At 38.7% G+C, this 17243-nt stretch overlaps 1 protein-coding gene across 3 annotated transcripts; it reads left to right on the top strand.

Annotated features, from left to right (window-relative positions):
• The first annotated feature begins 902 nt into the window (after positions 1-902).
• tbx20 (T-box transcription factor 20) lies at positions 903-16823 on the top strand. 3 transcript variants are annotated; one of them, XM_073484739.1, is made up of 9 exons: positions 903-1032; positions 2019-2256; positions 3361-3525; positions 5089-5197; positions 7806-7964; positions 8780-8856; positions 10012-10014; positions 11864-11976; positions 12393-16823. In XM_073484739.1, the coding sequence occupies exons 1-9, from the start codon at positions 903-905 to the stop codon at positions 12719-12721; spliced, it is 1323 nt and encodes a 440-aa protein (XP_073340840.1). In that variant the 3' UTR covers positions 12722-16823. The 3 variants fall into 3 exon arrangements, with proteins under 3 accessions (XP_073340840.1, XP_073340839.1, XP_073340838.1); XM_073484738.1 differs by lacking the exon at positions 10012-10014; XM_073484737.1 differs by lacking the exon at positions 10012-10014 and having other exon boundaries at positions 8780-8886.
• The last annotated feature ends 420 nt before the right edge of the window (positions 16824-17243 follow it).

Here is a 17243-nt window from a genome sequence, read left to right as displayed (position 1 = left end):
AAAAAATAATAATTTTAAGCAGCTCTGAGTTTCTCCCACATGCTCTGATGACACTAACAGGAGGGAATTTGTGGTTTTGTGATATTGAATCGTTACAAAATCAAAACATGTGTGAATATGAGTGTGTCATCACCTTCCTGCTGCCATTAATTATCAAACAGCACCATCTTGGGCAAACCGCTCCACTGTTGACACTCTGGGTTTGTGAGTCCCCAACATGTGGTCTGTGGGCCCTCCAGGGGTCCACCAGAGGGCTACAAACATAAACCGAATTTCACTTTTTTATTTCTCTTCTTTAATTTTGTGCAATGAGAGCAAAGAATCACATTTTCCTGACCGTGTGTTAGTCATTTCCCCACTGTCATCACCACCAGAAAAGTCTCCCATAGTACTCCTCTGTAACCACACGCGCTCTCCGGGGTCTCTGGCACGAAAAAGCCCCCCCCTGACAGCTCCAGCTTTTGTAATTGGCTGCTCGGTATCAGAGCTGCTGTGGGACAGTGGGAGTGTGACGTGGAGGCAGAGGCAGTGATTGGAGGGGCAGGCTGGAATTATAAGGGGAGGGTGCATCGGACTGAAGCTTCCCAAACAGCAGCCGCGGCCTCAGATCTGACACCGCAGGACAAGTCAGTGGAGTCGGTCCTTCAACATGCATCCGACGAGACGAGCAAGTCGGCAAGTGTGACCAAAGAGGCGAGAATTTATCCGTCCGAGCGAGCAGAGCGCGCGTAAAGAGCGAAATCCAGGACAATCTGTGCGTATTTGTCCCTGCGCCTTTTTTCCTTTTTTCCTCCGCTGGGAGCTGAAAACAGGCGGAGTTGAGCCTTTCTGGAGGATTTTTTTTTCTTTCTTTTTTTCTTATTTAAAGGGGAATATTTTCGTGTCCGAGCCTTTGCACCGACATGGAGTACACGTCCTCCCCGAAACCGCAGCTCTCATCCCGGGCGAACGCTTTCTCCATAGCCGCCCTGATGTCCAGCGGGAAGCCCAGCAAGGAGAAGGAGGCGGAGGAAAACACCATCAAGCCTCTCGGTAAGAGATGGAGGAAAGGGGAGTTAAAATAGAAAAAAAAAACTTATTACGAGTTTAAATCAGGTGAGTTCATGCGTGAAAATTACAGCTGTTAAAGTTGTTTTTACGCAGAAGTCCATAGAGAAAATGAAGGATTTAAGGGAGGCGGAGACACAGCTGAGAACAGATCCGAGTTGAGAAAACAAAAATAGGAAAATACATAAATTAGGATGAAGTGGATGTAAAAAGCGAGAGATTAAGTCTTTATAATATTTACATGTGTATAAAATTGTAATATAGGCGACAGAAACATCCTCATAATTTTACAAATATATTTAAAAATTGACCATTAACTATTTTTTCAATTATTAATTATGATTTAAAACAAGAAGTGAGAGAAATGTGATTTATGTGACTCATTATATTAGTTTTATTAAATTTCACATAAGATAAATGGTAACAGATGATTTCACTTCACTGGATTTTGGAGCAGAGTGTTATTTTATTTTATTTTATGTCTTAAATATGAAATAATTTGTCATTTGAAGCAACACAGACACATTAACATTAATCCATGATGAGGCATTATTGTGCAAAATATAGTTGGTTTGTAGCCTGTTTGTTTTATCAATAAAGTTTTTATTTAAAGTTTGGATTCGTCAAACATTATATGAGAAAAAATATAAACCTTTGAATAAACTATGCAACCACGTTATATACAGATACATAAAAGAAAAAGAAAAAGAATCTTTCATTTATTTTGTTTTTATTTTTATAATTTGAGTGAAATTGTAAAAAATGAGTCCACGTCTCATAGATTCATTAAAATATAGAGCTAAAATGTTCTTTCTTTTTATTTTCCCCGAGCCTGGAGACTTTAAACTAGTCATAATATCCAATAATAATAATGTTAATAATAAAGAAAATATAAAACTGATGATGACAAAGACGAAATAAACCCTCCTCACTCTTCCGTCCGTCTGTTTCTCTGTTTGCATAAACAAAAGAGCAATTCGTGGAGAAGTCCTCGTGCAGCCAGCAGTCTCTGGCCGACCTGTCCTCCCTGGACGGACACGGGGACTTCAGCGGGAGCGCGCCGGCGGTGTGCACGGAGCCGCTCATCCCCACCAATCCCGGCATCCCCAGCGAGGAGATGGCGAAGATCTCGTGCAGCCTGGAGACCAAAGAGCTGTGGGACAAGTTTCACGAGCTCGGCACCGAGATGATCATCACCAAGTCTGGAAGGTGAAGCGCCCACTGTCTTTTATTTTAATCATCTTGTTTTGTTTTTATTTTTTGTTATTAACAGTCGGAAAAATAATAAAAACAACAACAATGATAATAATATAATTTATAAATTAATTCTGTGACTATAAAAGGCACAGATTTATATTATAACGGTGTTTTTTCGTTAAAGGAAACATTTATTGTCCTCAAAAATATCCTATAATTATAAAAATGAAGAGTTCAGATGCTCTGCAGCTCTCTGGGAGTTTTCCTCTGAGACTCACCTGATTTACTGAAGAGTCACATAAACGTGCTGCCTGAAATCATAATGTATCATAATGTTTTATTGACTTTTGAAAACAGAAAAATATATATAAGTTATGTCCATATAAAGCCGCATTAGCCGACACCACAGTGGCTTCATCTGCACATAAAATAAACACATAATTTAAAAGAATTATCCATATTTGCTGAAGTATAAAACTAATATGTATCCATACAAGTTGAAACATTTCCAGGGTCTTGTGATTTTATACGTTTCTGCACGTGTTGGCCTAAATATCGAGACGGAGTGTAGCTGCACGAGGACAATGAGGTCACACGCTGAGCAGCATGGAGGGGGTTGCAGTCTTTATAAATTAAAAATAAAAAACACATGACACGCATTTTCAGACTTTAGTAATAAAGTAAAGTAACTTATGACTAACTTTAAAGCAACAGAATAAAAATATAAAAATAAGTGACACCAGCTTTAAAAATAACGAAATTAAACCAGGAAATAAAATGCAAATAATTAAATAAGTGGGTGTAAACATGTGAAAAAGACTGACTGATTTAAAAATTAAAAAAGAAAGATGTATTTAAATGCTGCATGTTGTTTGACACAAATCGGATATATTGGCTGTTTTTCACACATTATTGTTACCAAATAACTTCTTTTATAAATAATAATAAATAAATTCTTATTAGAAAATTAAATAAAATACAAATGTAAATGGTAAACAAACAACAAAACAAACAACAACACGTCTTTTATTATATTTTTATTACAGCCTAATTCTCATTATAAGCCCCATATATATAATATATAAGAATAAATGTAACCTTTCTGTTCTGCATCAGGAGGATGTTTCCCACCATCCGGGTCTCTTTCTCCGGAGTGGACCAGGACTCCAAGTACATCGTGTTGATGGACATCGTCCCGGTGGATAATAAACGGTACCGGTACGCGTACCACCGCTCCTCCTGGCTGGTGGCCGGCAAGGCCGACCCTCCTCTGCCCGCCAGGTACCTACAGACCCACAGATACAGGCTATTTAATTACTTATTTGTGCTATTTAACCTTTATTTAACTATAAAATCTGGCTGTAAACATGCAAACGCGTATATGAAGATTAATATTCTGAGTGAATTATATCTGACATACACTTGTGATGTTATTCTGGAGGCTGTGTGTGCAGAGCCTGACTGCACACGCCTGTATTTTGTTTATATCACCTGTCAGACGTGCTCCATTCAGCAGCTGGATTACCTGCTCCAGGTGTTTGTGTTGATAACGTGCAGCGCTGACACACGAGCCAGTCTCACCTTCACATCAGTAACTGTCGTGACATTTATTTATTTATTTATTTATTTATTTATTTATTTTAAATAAACGTCATCAACAACATGGTGGAGACCAAAGAGCCTCACGAGGCCACCACCTTAATTGAGACCGATGAAATAATTGAATCTTTAGCAGGAAGCATCTGGGAACATTCATCCAGCTGATGGATGTTATAAAGATGTCAATTTGAGAATAGAGCAGCTGAAGCAGTTTCTTTCTTTTCTTTCTTTCTTTTTTTTTTGTTTTGTTTTGCGCGATGACAATGGGGTCATGTCCTTTTTTCCCTGAGAATTTGAGGGTTTTGGGGAGATATTTAGGCTCAATACATTCGAATTTGACCAAATAAATGAACAATTTCTCCGCCAAAATGATGTGGAGGCTCCTGTTTTGGGGTTATATTAAAGGTGCACTCTGTAGTTTTGGGGAAGACACTTCAATCAGAAGAGAAAGGTCTTCACTGACTCATTTATTAACTCCTAAACAAACTAAATAAACAAACTTTCTTCGCTTTCATGACTGAATAAACAAACTGACCTTGAAGGAGGACACACTTCCACACCGTTTATATTTTCCTCTGAGAACAGCTTGTTTATTCAGTTACGGAAACAATAAATATTTATTGTATTTCCTCATTAATATTGTAAATGAGTATTTGAGTATGAACTTCTTAAAATTACACAGTGCCCCATGAACGGACTTGGGACCTCTGTATTTCCAAAGTCCTGGTTCAGGCCCTTCATGCACATTCATCAATAATTACCATAAAAAATGGTTCAGAAAACGTGGAGCACATGTACATGTAGATCAATTTATGTTTCCGCACTGATGAATAAAGCCAAAATAATGTATATAACTACGATTTTTTTGGGTTGGAAAAAGATTTACTATCAAAAAACATTTCTCTCGATTTTTTCCTGTCCTTGTTTTGCTCCTCGGAGTTAAAATACCTCCTAAAAACCTTTAAAAACACGCAAATTAACAGTTTTCCCTCCTCAATATTCACCCGTTATATAGCGGGAAGATGGAGCGCGGTTGCTAAGCGACATGTAATTTTTCCCCGCAGCAGAGCGTTGATTGGCTATCGCGCGTTCTCTTCCAGCGTCTCTCAGCCAATCAGAGCGGAGGATATGACCGTTCTTCTTCTTCTTCTTCTTCTTCTTCTTCTTCTTCTTCTTCTTCTTCTTCTTCTTCTTCTTCTTCTTCTTCTTCTTCTTCTTCTTCTTCTTCTTCTCTCCCTCCCGCAGGCTGTACGTCCACCCGGACTCGCCGTTCACCGGAGAGCAGCTCATGAAGCAGATGGTTTCCTTCGAGAAAGTCAAGCTGACAAACAACGAACTGGACCAACACGGACATGTGAGCACTTGTTACTAACTTTATTCCTCTTTTAACTCGACAAAATAAAAAAAGGAACACACACACACGTTATGAGTCATGTTTAAAAACGGGAAAATAACTAACTCAACGGTACAGTTAAGCTAGCAACATTTCAGCTAGCAGTTTATTCATCTTTCCCTTATAAGTTACATAAAAGTAGTTTATCTTCTTATATACCAGAAATACATATAGCTTTAACCTGCTAACATTTTTAAATAGTCATATACAGTGAAGCTGTATCTAAAAAATAGGCTGCTACATGTTTTTCTTTTACATTTCTGGCTCCTGGATCATATAGTTCCCATGAAGAAGCTCTCCTCTCTGTCAGGTTTAAAGGCCGGTGTGACAATAAAATGACTCACCTGACGAGAGCAAATTGCTCTTTTAATCCTCTTTTCACTGGAGGCTTCATGCAAGCACAAGCAGGGAACTGACAAACATTTCACAACCCTAAAAAAAACATTTACTAACGTTTATCCATTAATAAGCCAACAGTAGGCGAAGACACAGCCTGGGAAACAGGGTAATTATTATCCTGAAGGGTGTGTGTGTGTGTGTGTGTGTGTGTGTGTGTGTGTGTGTTACACAAATAGCCTCCTGATAATATTTACATGTAAGTCACCAATACAAATTAGCCTATGAGTACATAAAACCAAAATTTCTTTATAGGCCTATTGCTTTTATTTATCTGATTTATATTTTTTATTTTCTCTCTATATATCTTATAATAATAGAGTAATAATAACAATAATAATAATAATAATCATAATAATAATAATAATAGAGTTTATGGTCACAAGGTCTTGACCAACTGTATTTAAAAGAGAAAGATAGTTGTTTTTCTCACTAAATGAACGTAATAGCAATAGTCTTGTATTCCCAATTATAAGATCATTTCAAGACTTTATTAATCCCTCAGCGGGGAAATTCAGGTGTTACAACAGCTTAAGAGTCATAGGCGGAGGGAAAAGAACAACAGTGACTGAGACAAAAATAGATTAATATAAAGATAAAGTGATAAAAGTAATAATGATAATAATAATGATAAGACTATATACACTATTTACCTTTTACTTACAGATACGACCAAGGAGGACAATGGCACTTAATAATTGCAGCCATAGTTGTTTTGAAATTAAGGAAAAATCATTCATAATAATATTTGTAATAATTTCTATCAATCATGAAATTAATTGTTTTACATAGACATACTATGAATGAATAACGAGAAATGAAATACATTTTTACTCTATAGCTGCACATTTTAAACAGAGGTAACCTGAAAGCAATACAAAATTAAATACATACACCCAAAATATCCTATAATATATATATACCATTCAGAAAAAAACAAGCTGTGAGAATGAATTTTGAAATAAGATAAAAGAGACATTTTCCTTAATTCAAAAACAATATTATTTTCATCACAAAAACAGAACGTAGAAAAACAAAATAGTAATGTACATGGTGCATCCTTCTGTATCAAACATGAGTTTAATGAGCTTATATACCTGTAAAGACTGCATCCTTTTGCACCTGTTATTCTGCAGTAAAAAACACAATCAGTACACACATCACATCTGATATTTGATTTGATATTTAGCATCCTGAGTCAGTAGTTGAGAAAGATATTAAAATGTTTCCTGGGTTGCAGCCAGACGATCATAGAGGAAAACTCTCACCTGGAGCTGCTGCAGTGCTGACAACATTATCTGTTCACACTTGTCTCTCTGTCTTTTTATTCTTCTGTCGTTTAACTATTTGTCTCTCTGCACATCATTCTTGTCTCTTTGTCAGTTTATTTTTTATTCATCTTTCCTTTTTTTTCCTCCGTCTTTGTTGTCCTTACCTTCCCTTTCAGTCAGGGCGGTGAGTCGGTTGGATATATGTTAGATATTTGTTTGGATATTTTAATTTCAAAATATATGCAAAGCTGCACAGAGTCTGGAGCAAAGACCAAACACTGAGTTTGAACTGTGAGACGCCCTGCTCAGTGTCAGAGGTCTCTCATTTCTTATTTCAAACAAATATTTCAACGCTTATTTAAACATTTGTTTATTTTTCATTTGATGATGCTTTTTTGTTTGTTGCTGATTTAAAAACATCAGAAGTGAAATGATTCTGGAGCAACTTCTTAAAAGTTTTTTTCAGCAAATTAAGAAAACAATCTCAACCCAAGGTCCATTTAGTAGCTGTTCTGGAGCTTTCGACCAGATCACACGATGATAATGATGAGTGACCATTATTTTGGAGCGCTTCAAGGACTTTTGGCTGAAAAGCTATAAGGTTGAAGTTTGAAATACATCTAATAAATGCAAAAATACACCACAGTTCACTTTATTTTAATAATTTTCACACATGATGTGAAACTCACTTTGTAAAACATGCGAACAGGATGAACTTGACATTTGGTTTGTCACCTTTTTCTACCATCTTGAATTTGCAGCCATGAAACTTATTCAAACAGACCAGACCTGAGCATGAGCATGATGTATTTACGCTGGTTAGACTGTGTGTCATTTTAGTCTGACAGTTAAACCTGTAGATTTACCTGTATCATTGTTTATTATTGATGCTGGCTCCACAGATCATCCTCAACTCCATGCACAAGTACCAGCCACGGGTCCACATCATCAAGAAGAAGGACCACACCGCCTCGCTGCTCAACCTCAAGTCTGAGGAGTTCCGCACCTTTGTCTTCGTCGAGACCGTCTTCACTGCCGTCACTGCTTATCAGAACCAGCTGGTGAGTGAGTGATGGTTGACGCTGACCAACGAGCATTAGAGGTCACGTGTCTCTTCTTTGTCTTCTTTGGATTAACTGCCAAACTCTGCTGTTCCAGGAAGTTTTAAAACAATAGAATAGCCTGAAACCCCATTTTAGTGGCTGTCCTGGAGCTTCTGATTGTATCATCTTCATCGGCAAATGGAGTTTGCCCAGCTGACATGAATAAGAAGCACTTTGAGGACGTCTTGTCCCCATGGGCTTAAACGTTGAAAATAAAAATTATTTCTTGACTTGAGGAAGATTGGGTGATATGTTGTGAAAGCTCCAGAACAGCTAATAATCTTGACATTATGTTTGATACTGAACAGAATACCCAACAGCACAAATACAATCAGTGATACAATATAATCATCATCAAACTCAGTGACGGGAACCAGATCATTCATGACTGATCCCTCTCTAAGGCGGTTTCAGCTTGAGTTGAAAACGATCGAGTTCTGTGGAAAAGCAGTTCCACCTATCGACCACCTGGACAGAGAAAGACGTCCGTCAAAATATTAGGTAAATATAAGTACAAGATCGGATTGGTATCAGCAGAAACCTGATATTAAAGGACTCGGATCAGATCAGGACCAAAAAGACATCTGCTCTAATAAATATGAAAAGCTTTAAAGCCTGAGCTCTATTGTGTGAGGAGAGAGCAAAGCTGCAGGAAGCAGCACGTTGAGACAGACTGACTGGACGAGGGAGAAAAGACAAAATCAGATGGAAATATGAGTGAAACATTTACACTCCTGACTCTCCCTCACTCTGCTTTTGTTTTTTCTTGACAGATCACCAAACTGAAGATCGACAGCAACCCGTTCGCCAAAGGTTTCAGGGACTCGTCACGGCTCACAGACATGGAGAGGTACAGGGGATTCTGGGTCCTGCACTGTTTGTTTATCGTCCATAACACGAGGAGGGTGTGTGTGTGTGTGTGTGTGTGTGTGTGTGTGTGTGTGTGTGTGTGTGCGTGCGTGTGTGTGTGTGCGTGTGTATGTGTGTGTTACAGATATCCTGCTGCTCATTAGCAAATACAGTTTGTTTCTCTCTGTGTCAGCATTAAACAGATAATCTCATATAAGAAGCTTCGTCATCTGAATTCTCTCTTCTTTCTTTCTTTCTTTCTTTCTTTCTTTCTGTTCCTTTGTTCTTTACTTTCATCTTTACAGTCTTTACATTTTTATTTCTTTTCTTCTCTCTGTCACCATCTTCTTTCCATCCTTTGTTTGTGTTTTCCCTTTTCTTTACTTATTCTGCCTTTCCTTCTTGTCCTTGCTTCTAACCTTGTTCCTTATCTTTAATTCTTTTCTTCCTTTTCTCTCGTTTTTTCTTTCTTTCTCGTCTTCCCGGTTCGTTCTTTCCTTACTTGCCTTCTTGTCTTTCTTTCATTTAATTCCTTTTTGTGTTAATTGTCTTTCTTGTCCTTTTCTTTCACCCTGGATTTCCTTCCTTGTTGCTAGATCACTCCATTCTTGTCTTCCATTCTTACCTTGTTGTATTACTCCTTCCCTCTTATCTTTCTGTCTTGCTTTTTCTGTCTTCTCTCTTTAGTTCTATGATTACCCTTTTTTGTTTTTTTTCTCTTTCTGCTGTCGTGCTGCCTTTTCCATTTTCTTCTTTTATTCCTTCTTTTATCTTTCTGCCGTCTTTCAGTCTTCTCTTCCTTGTTGTTCCTTCTTTCTGTATTTCCCTCTGCGTCATAATTTCTTGCGTTGTTGTGTTTCCTTTTTTCTTTAATTCCTTCCTTTCTTTTTTTAATCTTTCCAACTCTCCTGTTGATTCTTGTCTGTTTTCATCTTTTCTCCTCTCACATCTTCCCTGGTATTTTCCTTTTTATTTAATTTGTCTCTTGTCATTTTTTGCCATGAGTGTTTTTCTTTCTTTGCCGTCTTTTCTTTACTTGTCATTGTCTCTTTATTTTTCTTTCCTTCATTATATATTTCATTTGTTTTCTTTTTATCATCTTCTATTTCTCTACTCTTCTTTCTTTGCTTCTGTCATTCCTTTCTTTACATTTTAGCCGGTCTTTCTTCTCCTCCCTCACCTGTTTACCTGTCTTTAATCCAGCCATCCCTGTCTTTCAGTCCTTTACCTTTTTCTTTCACCCTTTCCTTCTTATCTTTCACTTCTCTTTATTTCTTTCATTTGTCTGACTTTTCGTTTAACCTTCATTCTCCAATTTCCTTCCTTCCTTCCCTCCCTCCTGTCATTTCAGTCTTTGTTTCTTTGTTTCTGTTCTTGTTCACTACAGTTTATCCTGTATAACATTATATGCTCACTATTTATGTAGAGTACCACATTGTGCAAGAGGCTTATGCATCACACACACACACCCACACACACACACACACACACACACACACACATTTACAGTAACCCCGACCATCCAAACGATTTATATGGTCGCTGCCAAAACACACACTTCTCGTAATTCCTGATTCCGGCACTTCAGCCGAAATCAAACCATCTGCCCATTTCCCTCAAACATCCCAAACCAGAGACGGTCGAATCACAGCCAGACACCCTCCTCCTCCTCCTCCTCGTCCTCCTCCTCCTCCTCTGTCTCTCTCTTTTTGAGGGCTGTGAATTAGACCTGATCAATTGATCTTCGGGGAGCTGCAGAAATCACATTAGTCTGGAGTCGGCCACTGCACTAAAACACACTGTAATTCAATTGGCTGCAGTGACTGATTGAAACCAGCATGTCCCGCCCCCCCTCTTCGTATCCCTCTTGCCCTGCCTTGCATTGTGGGAGTTCGCTGTGGCCTCAGTGCCGGAGGGGCCCGACGCTGATAAAAACACACACATTTGTACTCCTCTGCTGACAGATATTGCACTTTCCTAACCTAATTGGAGGGGCGGGGGCTGCGGAGGGGGGGCTGCTAATGTGGACGCATGGCTCTCATGATGCAGACCACTTGCCTGTCCACCCACACACACACACACACTCACACACACACACACACACACACACACACACACGCACACACGCTCACTACTCCCCCCAACAATTTGTGTCACTGTGTTTGAGAAGTGCGATCTGACAAGACTCAAATGAGCTAATGCACTTTGTGGGATAGTGAACATACACACACAAACACACACAGGCCAAAATCTACATGCAAAGTCTACACAAACATGAGGATAACTACACACACAGTTAACACACACACTTTTTTATTTAAACAAAAATACTACATGAATGCAAAGTAAATACACTGGGCAAACTTTAAAAACTCAAGCCAACAACTGTGTTTAAAACAATATATTGTTAAATATTGAAATATTTAATGTTATGTTATATATGTTATATTATATTATTATTAGTATTTGTAAATGTTAAATAATGATAGTGGTTGAATTATTGTTATTTAAAGTTTGATTTAAATATTCAAAACACATTTTTGAAACTATAAATGATGAAAATGTGTTTAAAATTGTGGATAAATGCGTTTAGATTTATCTAAACAAAGAGAGGATCACAAGTTGTGGCAACAGCTACTAAAATAAGTGACCGCAGGGGAGAAGTTTATTTTATTTGTGATTTTGTTTTTACTGTTTTTAATTTTGATTTTGTGACAGAGAGATCGATCTCAACAAGGCTTTCATGGGTAAATCAACGAAAAAATAAAGTCACAGCATTTGACAGATCACAGATTTAAATTTAGCATGGCAAAAATAATATAGATGCATTATTCAGTATATAAAAGATTATATTCATCTGGAATTCTTAATCATTTTAACATTTTTCAAAATTTAACTGATTAAAAAACACACAGGTTTTTATGTTGGGATGCAACTCTACAAAATGAATATCTAAAATGGAAACAAAGAGATTTATGTTGGGGCTCTCTCTTCGGCTTTTGCTGCAGGGAAAGTGTTGAGAATCTGATCCACAAGCACTCGTACGCCCGGTCGCCGATCCGAACCTACGCTGGAGACGAGGAGAACCTGAGCGAGGACGGACACTCGGCACATGCCAGAGGTGAGCGGCTGTTACATCTACACAGTCTAAACAACCAAAATAAGATCTTAACGTAGGATAAGTGTGGTGTTATTTTGTATTTTTGTTACTGTCAAAGAATCCAATGAAAAGACCAAAACCAGCAATCTGTTTGTGCATCGCTCAATACTTCCTGACTAGCAGTTCCTACTGAAGAGATAGTTTTTTAACTCCAGGCTTCAAATATATTTGGTTTTTAAAAAGACACAGCTGGCTATTTCCTTGAGTATTTCGAGCAGCAGGACGGTGTTTGCAGGACTGACTCAAAATAAACTACAGTGTGTGTGTTTTTGGACAACAGAGGAAGATGAAGTTTGTTTTGGTCTTTGGATTTGTCAACACCCAGCTACTTTCCTACTTTCCTCTAGATGTTTACGTCAACCTCGTGTCTCCTGCAGGCTCGGCGTTCACCGCCTCAGACAACCTCTCCCTGAGCTCCTGGGTCACCACCACTTCGGGCTTCTCGGGTTTCCAGCACCCACAGTCCCTGTCGGCCATGGGCACCGGCACCGCCTCCCTGCCTCACCCAATCCAGGGCTCCCTGCCCCCCTACAGCCGGCTGGGCATGCCGCTGACGCCCACCGCTCTGGCTGGAACCATGCAGGGCAGCGGGCCGTCCTTCCCTTCCTTCCACATGCCCCGCTACCACCACTACTTCCAGCAGGGGCCCTACGCCGCCATCCAGGGACTCCGCCACTCCTCCACGGTCATGACGCCCTTTGTATGACTCCGTCCTGGTGAGGAGACGGCCGATCCTCGCTCTGACACTCATCCTCAGTCAACCAGTTGTTTCTCCACTCCGGCTCATCACTCCTCATCCTGTTTGTATCTCTCCCCATGGACTTTGTAAATAGTTCACCTGCAGAGTGAGGCAAAGCGGATGATCCAGAAAAGAAGAACAGAGGCACCGCAACAGGACACATCAGCAGGTCCTGTGGTCTCTACAAACACTTTCTTGACATTTTACAAACACTTGCAACCTCATTAAAAAACTATAAAACCTGATGCAAGACGACAAAAGGAGCATGTTTGGTCTTGGCCCTTGAAGAACAGAAAGTGGATCCTCAAATCCTCAACGTAAACTCATGTTAGGTAGCAGACCCTCTGAAGGCTGAACAATCCCTACTGGCTACAGGGTCTCCACCTCACTGATCCTTCAACAATGCAACCTAAACGATCCTTTTCTGGAGAGACTCATCTGATGCTTCAGTATGTTGGACACCGAGGCTCAGTCTGAGCGGTGGAGCGTCCACCTCAGCTCTCCTGTTTTCTAGAAAGCCAGCCATATGTACAGTTCAGACGTCACGCTGTGTTGAAAATAATGTCAAAAATGAGTTGTACAAAGATGAAAAAGGCAACATTTACTCATAGGAAAATTCTCATTGTAGAGTGCAAAAACAAAAAAAAATCATAGGACGCATGCTGACCGCAGTAGACAAACACACTGGGTAAACTTTATATGGAATAATATGGGACGAGGAAGCTGACCTGCGACAGGAGTGAAGGCTCTCCGCATACTTTAAAGGTTCGGTCACACCAGCTGTTGCTGTGAAATCTGTTCATTTCAAAGGAATCTGTGGATTTACTCATCGGGGCGGAGTCAGTTTTCATATTTCTGTCTGTGGTAACACTTGTGAACTTTCACATCCAGATTCCACCGTTGAATAACAGCAAACTGTCTAAACTGTGCTGACATTTGAGGGAACAGAACTAGAGAATACAAAATGGAGGAAGCTATTTTATTACATGTGTTTTAACTTTTAAAATGCTCCAAAAGAATGGATTGCAGGCCTTCATGAGACAGGAAGTGATAGTACAAATACGTCTTTTGAATAAACTATGTGAGCTTACTGCCTCGTTGGCAAAAATAGCTGATGAAATGAATGAAATGGCGCAAAATCCTGAGAACAAGGGTTGAGCGATTTCTCGGCTAAAATGAGTATCTGGTTCAGATAATTTAATTTTTACAAGTAGGAGTATCATCAGAGTAAGATGTAAGAGGTTGTTCGATTAAGTTCATGAAAAAAAAACTGCTCTGTCAAAAGTTCTGAGGCAGTTTTGTAATAAAAAATAAATCCAGCAACCTTTGATCAACCTAAATCAATTTCAGGCTTAAATTAACAACCTCAAATTAGTGTCACTCATTTCCAGTTTAACCCCGCCTGTTTCGAGTACAGACACGACTACAGATAATGGTGTACTCGCTTATCCTATCCTAGCAACTTAGCTAACGAGCTTCTTGACTGACAGTCAGCGTGCTCGCGTCCTCCTTCCTCCTTTTTGAATGAAATGGTTTAAATTCCTGAGAACACACTGCCAGTGGGAATAAACTGCCCACGACAGAGAAAATACAACAAATCTCAGAGGGTTATTTTGACTAACAAGCGTTAGCTGAAGTAGTTCGTTACTAGCCGTGTGCAGAGGTCACAGAGCCTCTAATTCTGCCCATTTCCTGCAAAGACGTGTAGATGAATTTCATGTGTTACTTTCTGGTGTGACCGAGCCTTAACTAAGAGGGATTTAATGACAAAATGTGTTGAGTTGAAATCATATTTTTATTCACTGGACATACATGTAACCCTCATAAGTCTGTCCCCACTGGTCTGAGGGAGAGAAACATTTCATATTTTTCATTGTAAACACACGGCAGCCTCACGTTTATCTCCACGGTGTTCCCAGTCACCGTCTGTTGACTGCAGCCTCTTAGCGGTTGGTCTTTAGCAGGTGTTAGTGAGCTGATTCATGGCTGCATCAGAGCGTGTCGACAGGGCGTCCGCACCTGGAAATAATGGCTCTCTGCTGTCTCGTTTAAAACATGCAGGGAGGAAGAAGCTGGGAGCTGCTGGAGTCGACTCAGTAACAGTGCAGGTGCATAAAAGTGGCAACTCACAGGTGGAGAAGTCAGTAATTTATTTAAAAAATATGAAGAAATAGACGGTGCTACTTGGAGGGACAATTAATGCTGTTATTTTAGAAAACATTTCAGACTGAAGATACATTTTCAGTCCAGGAGTTTCACAGGAAAGATCTCTGCCTTAGTAAGTATTTCTGTCTGTAACTGAGTCCTAAAAATTAGAGCTCACTGCAGAGAGAGCTGCCACAATTTTCAATTGATCGGTGAGTCGATTGAATGAAAGTTATTCCAAAAATATTTTGATAATTGATCATTTCAGCCATTTCATTTTTAAGTCTAACATTGGCTGGTTCCAGCTTCTTAATTGTGAGGAAACTGCTGCTTTTCTTTGTTATTTATGACGGTAAATGAAGAGTCTTCAGATTTTGGACTGTTGGTTTGACAGAAGAAGCAGTTTGAAGACGTCAGGTTGGTCTCCAGGAAATTAAGACAAGGGTTATGCACAATTTTTTGACATTTCATAAACTGATTTGATAATGATGAATTTGTGAATCATGAAAATAATTGGCAGATTAATCTATCATGACAAAAATTGTTAGTTGCAGCCCTTAGTGCAGATCTATCTGTGCATGTCTGATGATAAGTCACAACAAAGTTGCTGAGCAGAAATGCCAAGACATGTTTGAACTAATTTGTAACAGTGTCTCCATTACATAGTTTGTCCACGAACAATTTGTCATCGATTATAGTTTTGTCTATAAAATGTAAAAAACACATAAGATAATATAAAAGAGCTAAACATGACAAATTAAAATGCTTCTTTTTTTCTCTCAATCATCTCAAAACCCCCTAAAATATATTTACTGTCATATATCACAGAGAAAATCTCTCTCCTGATACTTGAGAAGCGGGAACTGTTGGCATTTTTGTTTGAAAAATAACTGAAACGATTAATTGTTTCACAAATTACCTGCTGATTAGTTTTCTGTTGATTGACTGATCAATTAATTGGCTGATTGTTTCAGTTCTAATTCCTTGACCAAATAGATTTAAAAGCTCTTCACCAAACATGAATATCGGCTGTTTAGTCGCTGACTATTTTATTTAAACTTTAGTATGAGCTAGTCGACCACTACAGTTGGATTTATCTACACAAATCAGTCACAGCCTAAATTCAAGTGTTGCTTTCTGCGCAGTTCTGTTGTGTTTCATAAAATATTGTAATTTTGAAACAAGTTGGATTATACTGCAAACGACGTCTCACCACAGGGAAAATCAGACTTTTTAAAGGACAATAATTGACAAAATCCAAAGAAACTCATGGTTAGATATTTCAGCAGTGTCTTGGTGCATCAGTTACGAGGCTTCATGTTGATTCAGGTGTGAGTGACACGTGAAGAATTCGGCTCTGCGGAGGCAGAAATCAAACACATGTATAACAGCGAGCTGGTTACACACAAACACTGTAAATGTCCCGGTTTGACTTTCACATCTTCTGAATCTTGTTGCAGTGAAAAATGGACGTAATTGTTCTGCCGCCTTGCACATCACTGATGTGCAATCAGTTCATTCGATCTCATCTGTTTATTGAGGAAAAGTGAAAAAGTCTTGACCTGTTTTTTTCTTTGTCCTTCACTGACGTGCAGCCTGAGCTGGTTTGAAAGGTGTGTACAGATGAACTGAATGTTTATTTCCAGCCGTGTAAATATAAAAACACTTTTCCTTTTGAACCGTCTGCACAGCCCCGACTCACCACTGAAAATAATCTCTTTTTAAAGAACCTTTTCTTTTGTATGCCATAATATGAATACGACACCGAACGAGATTGTGTTTTGATGATTTTTAAGTGCAATATATTTATTTTGCTCTCTGGAAATACTGTGTAATGTACTATGCCGCATTTAAAAAAAATAGTTATTTGTAAACCTTGAGAAAATATATATCACCACCCAAACTTTCTTTCTTTCTTTTTTTCACTGACTGACATTATGTACACTTTTCTCTCTCGATGAATCACAGATTGTCAGAAATAAATTAAATCATGAAATCATTTAAAAACACAACTGAAACAAACATTGATTCAGGTTATTTTGTATCTGTAATTTATTTATTATTTTACCATGCAAGAACATTTGAGACTTTTTAAAGACTTCTTGATCTTCTAGTTTAAAGTTAATGGGATGAAATTTTAAAGAGAAATCAGTTGGCAAGAAGTTCAATGTCACAAACTGTCTCTGTTGGTATCCTACAGCACCTCCTACTGGTCAGCTGTGTCATTGCACCCAGTTGTTTTGGCTGGTTCCTGCATTATGTCCATATTTGAGACACACTTTACAATCAAAATAACTACAAACCTGCTCCAAACCACATTAAAATATCAGCTAAAAAATATATG

This window comes from Pagrus major, chromosome 17 (genome assembly GCF_040436345.1).
Source record: "Pagrus major chromosome 17, Pma_NU_1.0".
NCBI classification, from domain to species: domain Eukaryota; kingdom Metazoa; phylum Chordata; class Actinopteri; order Spariformes; family Sparidae; genus Pagrus; species Pagrus major.
The sequence above is the reverse complement of the archived record's forward strand: the minus strand, read 5'-3'. Positions and strand labels throughout refer to the sequence as shown.

Coding starts and splice junctions, on each gene's coding strand:
- tbx20 (XM_073484737.1), top strand. CDS start 903: ATGGAGTACACGTCCTCCCCGAAACCGCAGCTCTCATCCCGGGCGAAC. Junction 3,526..5,088: donor GACCCTCCTCTGCCCGCCAG/GTACCTACAGAC, acceptor TCCCTCCCGCAG/GCTGTACGTCCACCCGGACT. Junction 7,965..8,779: donor CTGCTTATCAGAACCAGCTG/GTGAGTGAGTGA, acceptor TTTTCTTGACAG/ATCACCAAACTGAAGATCGA.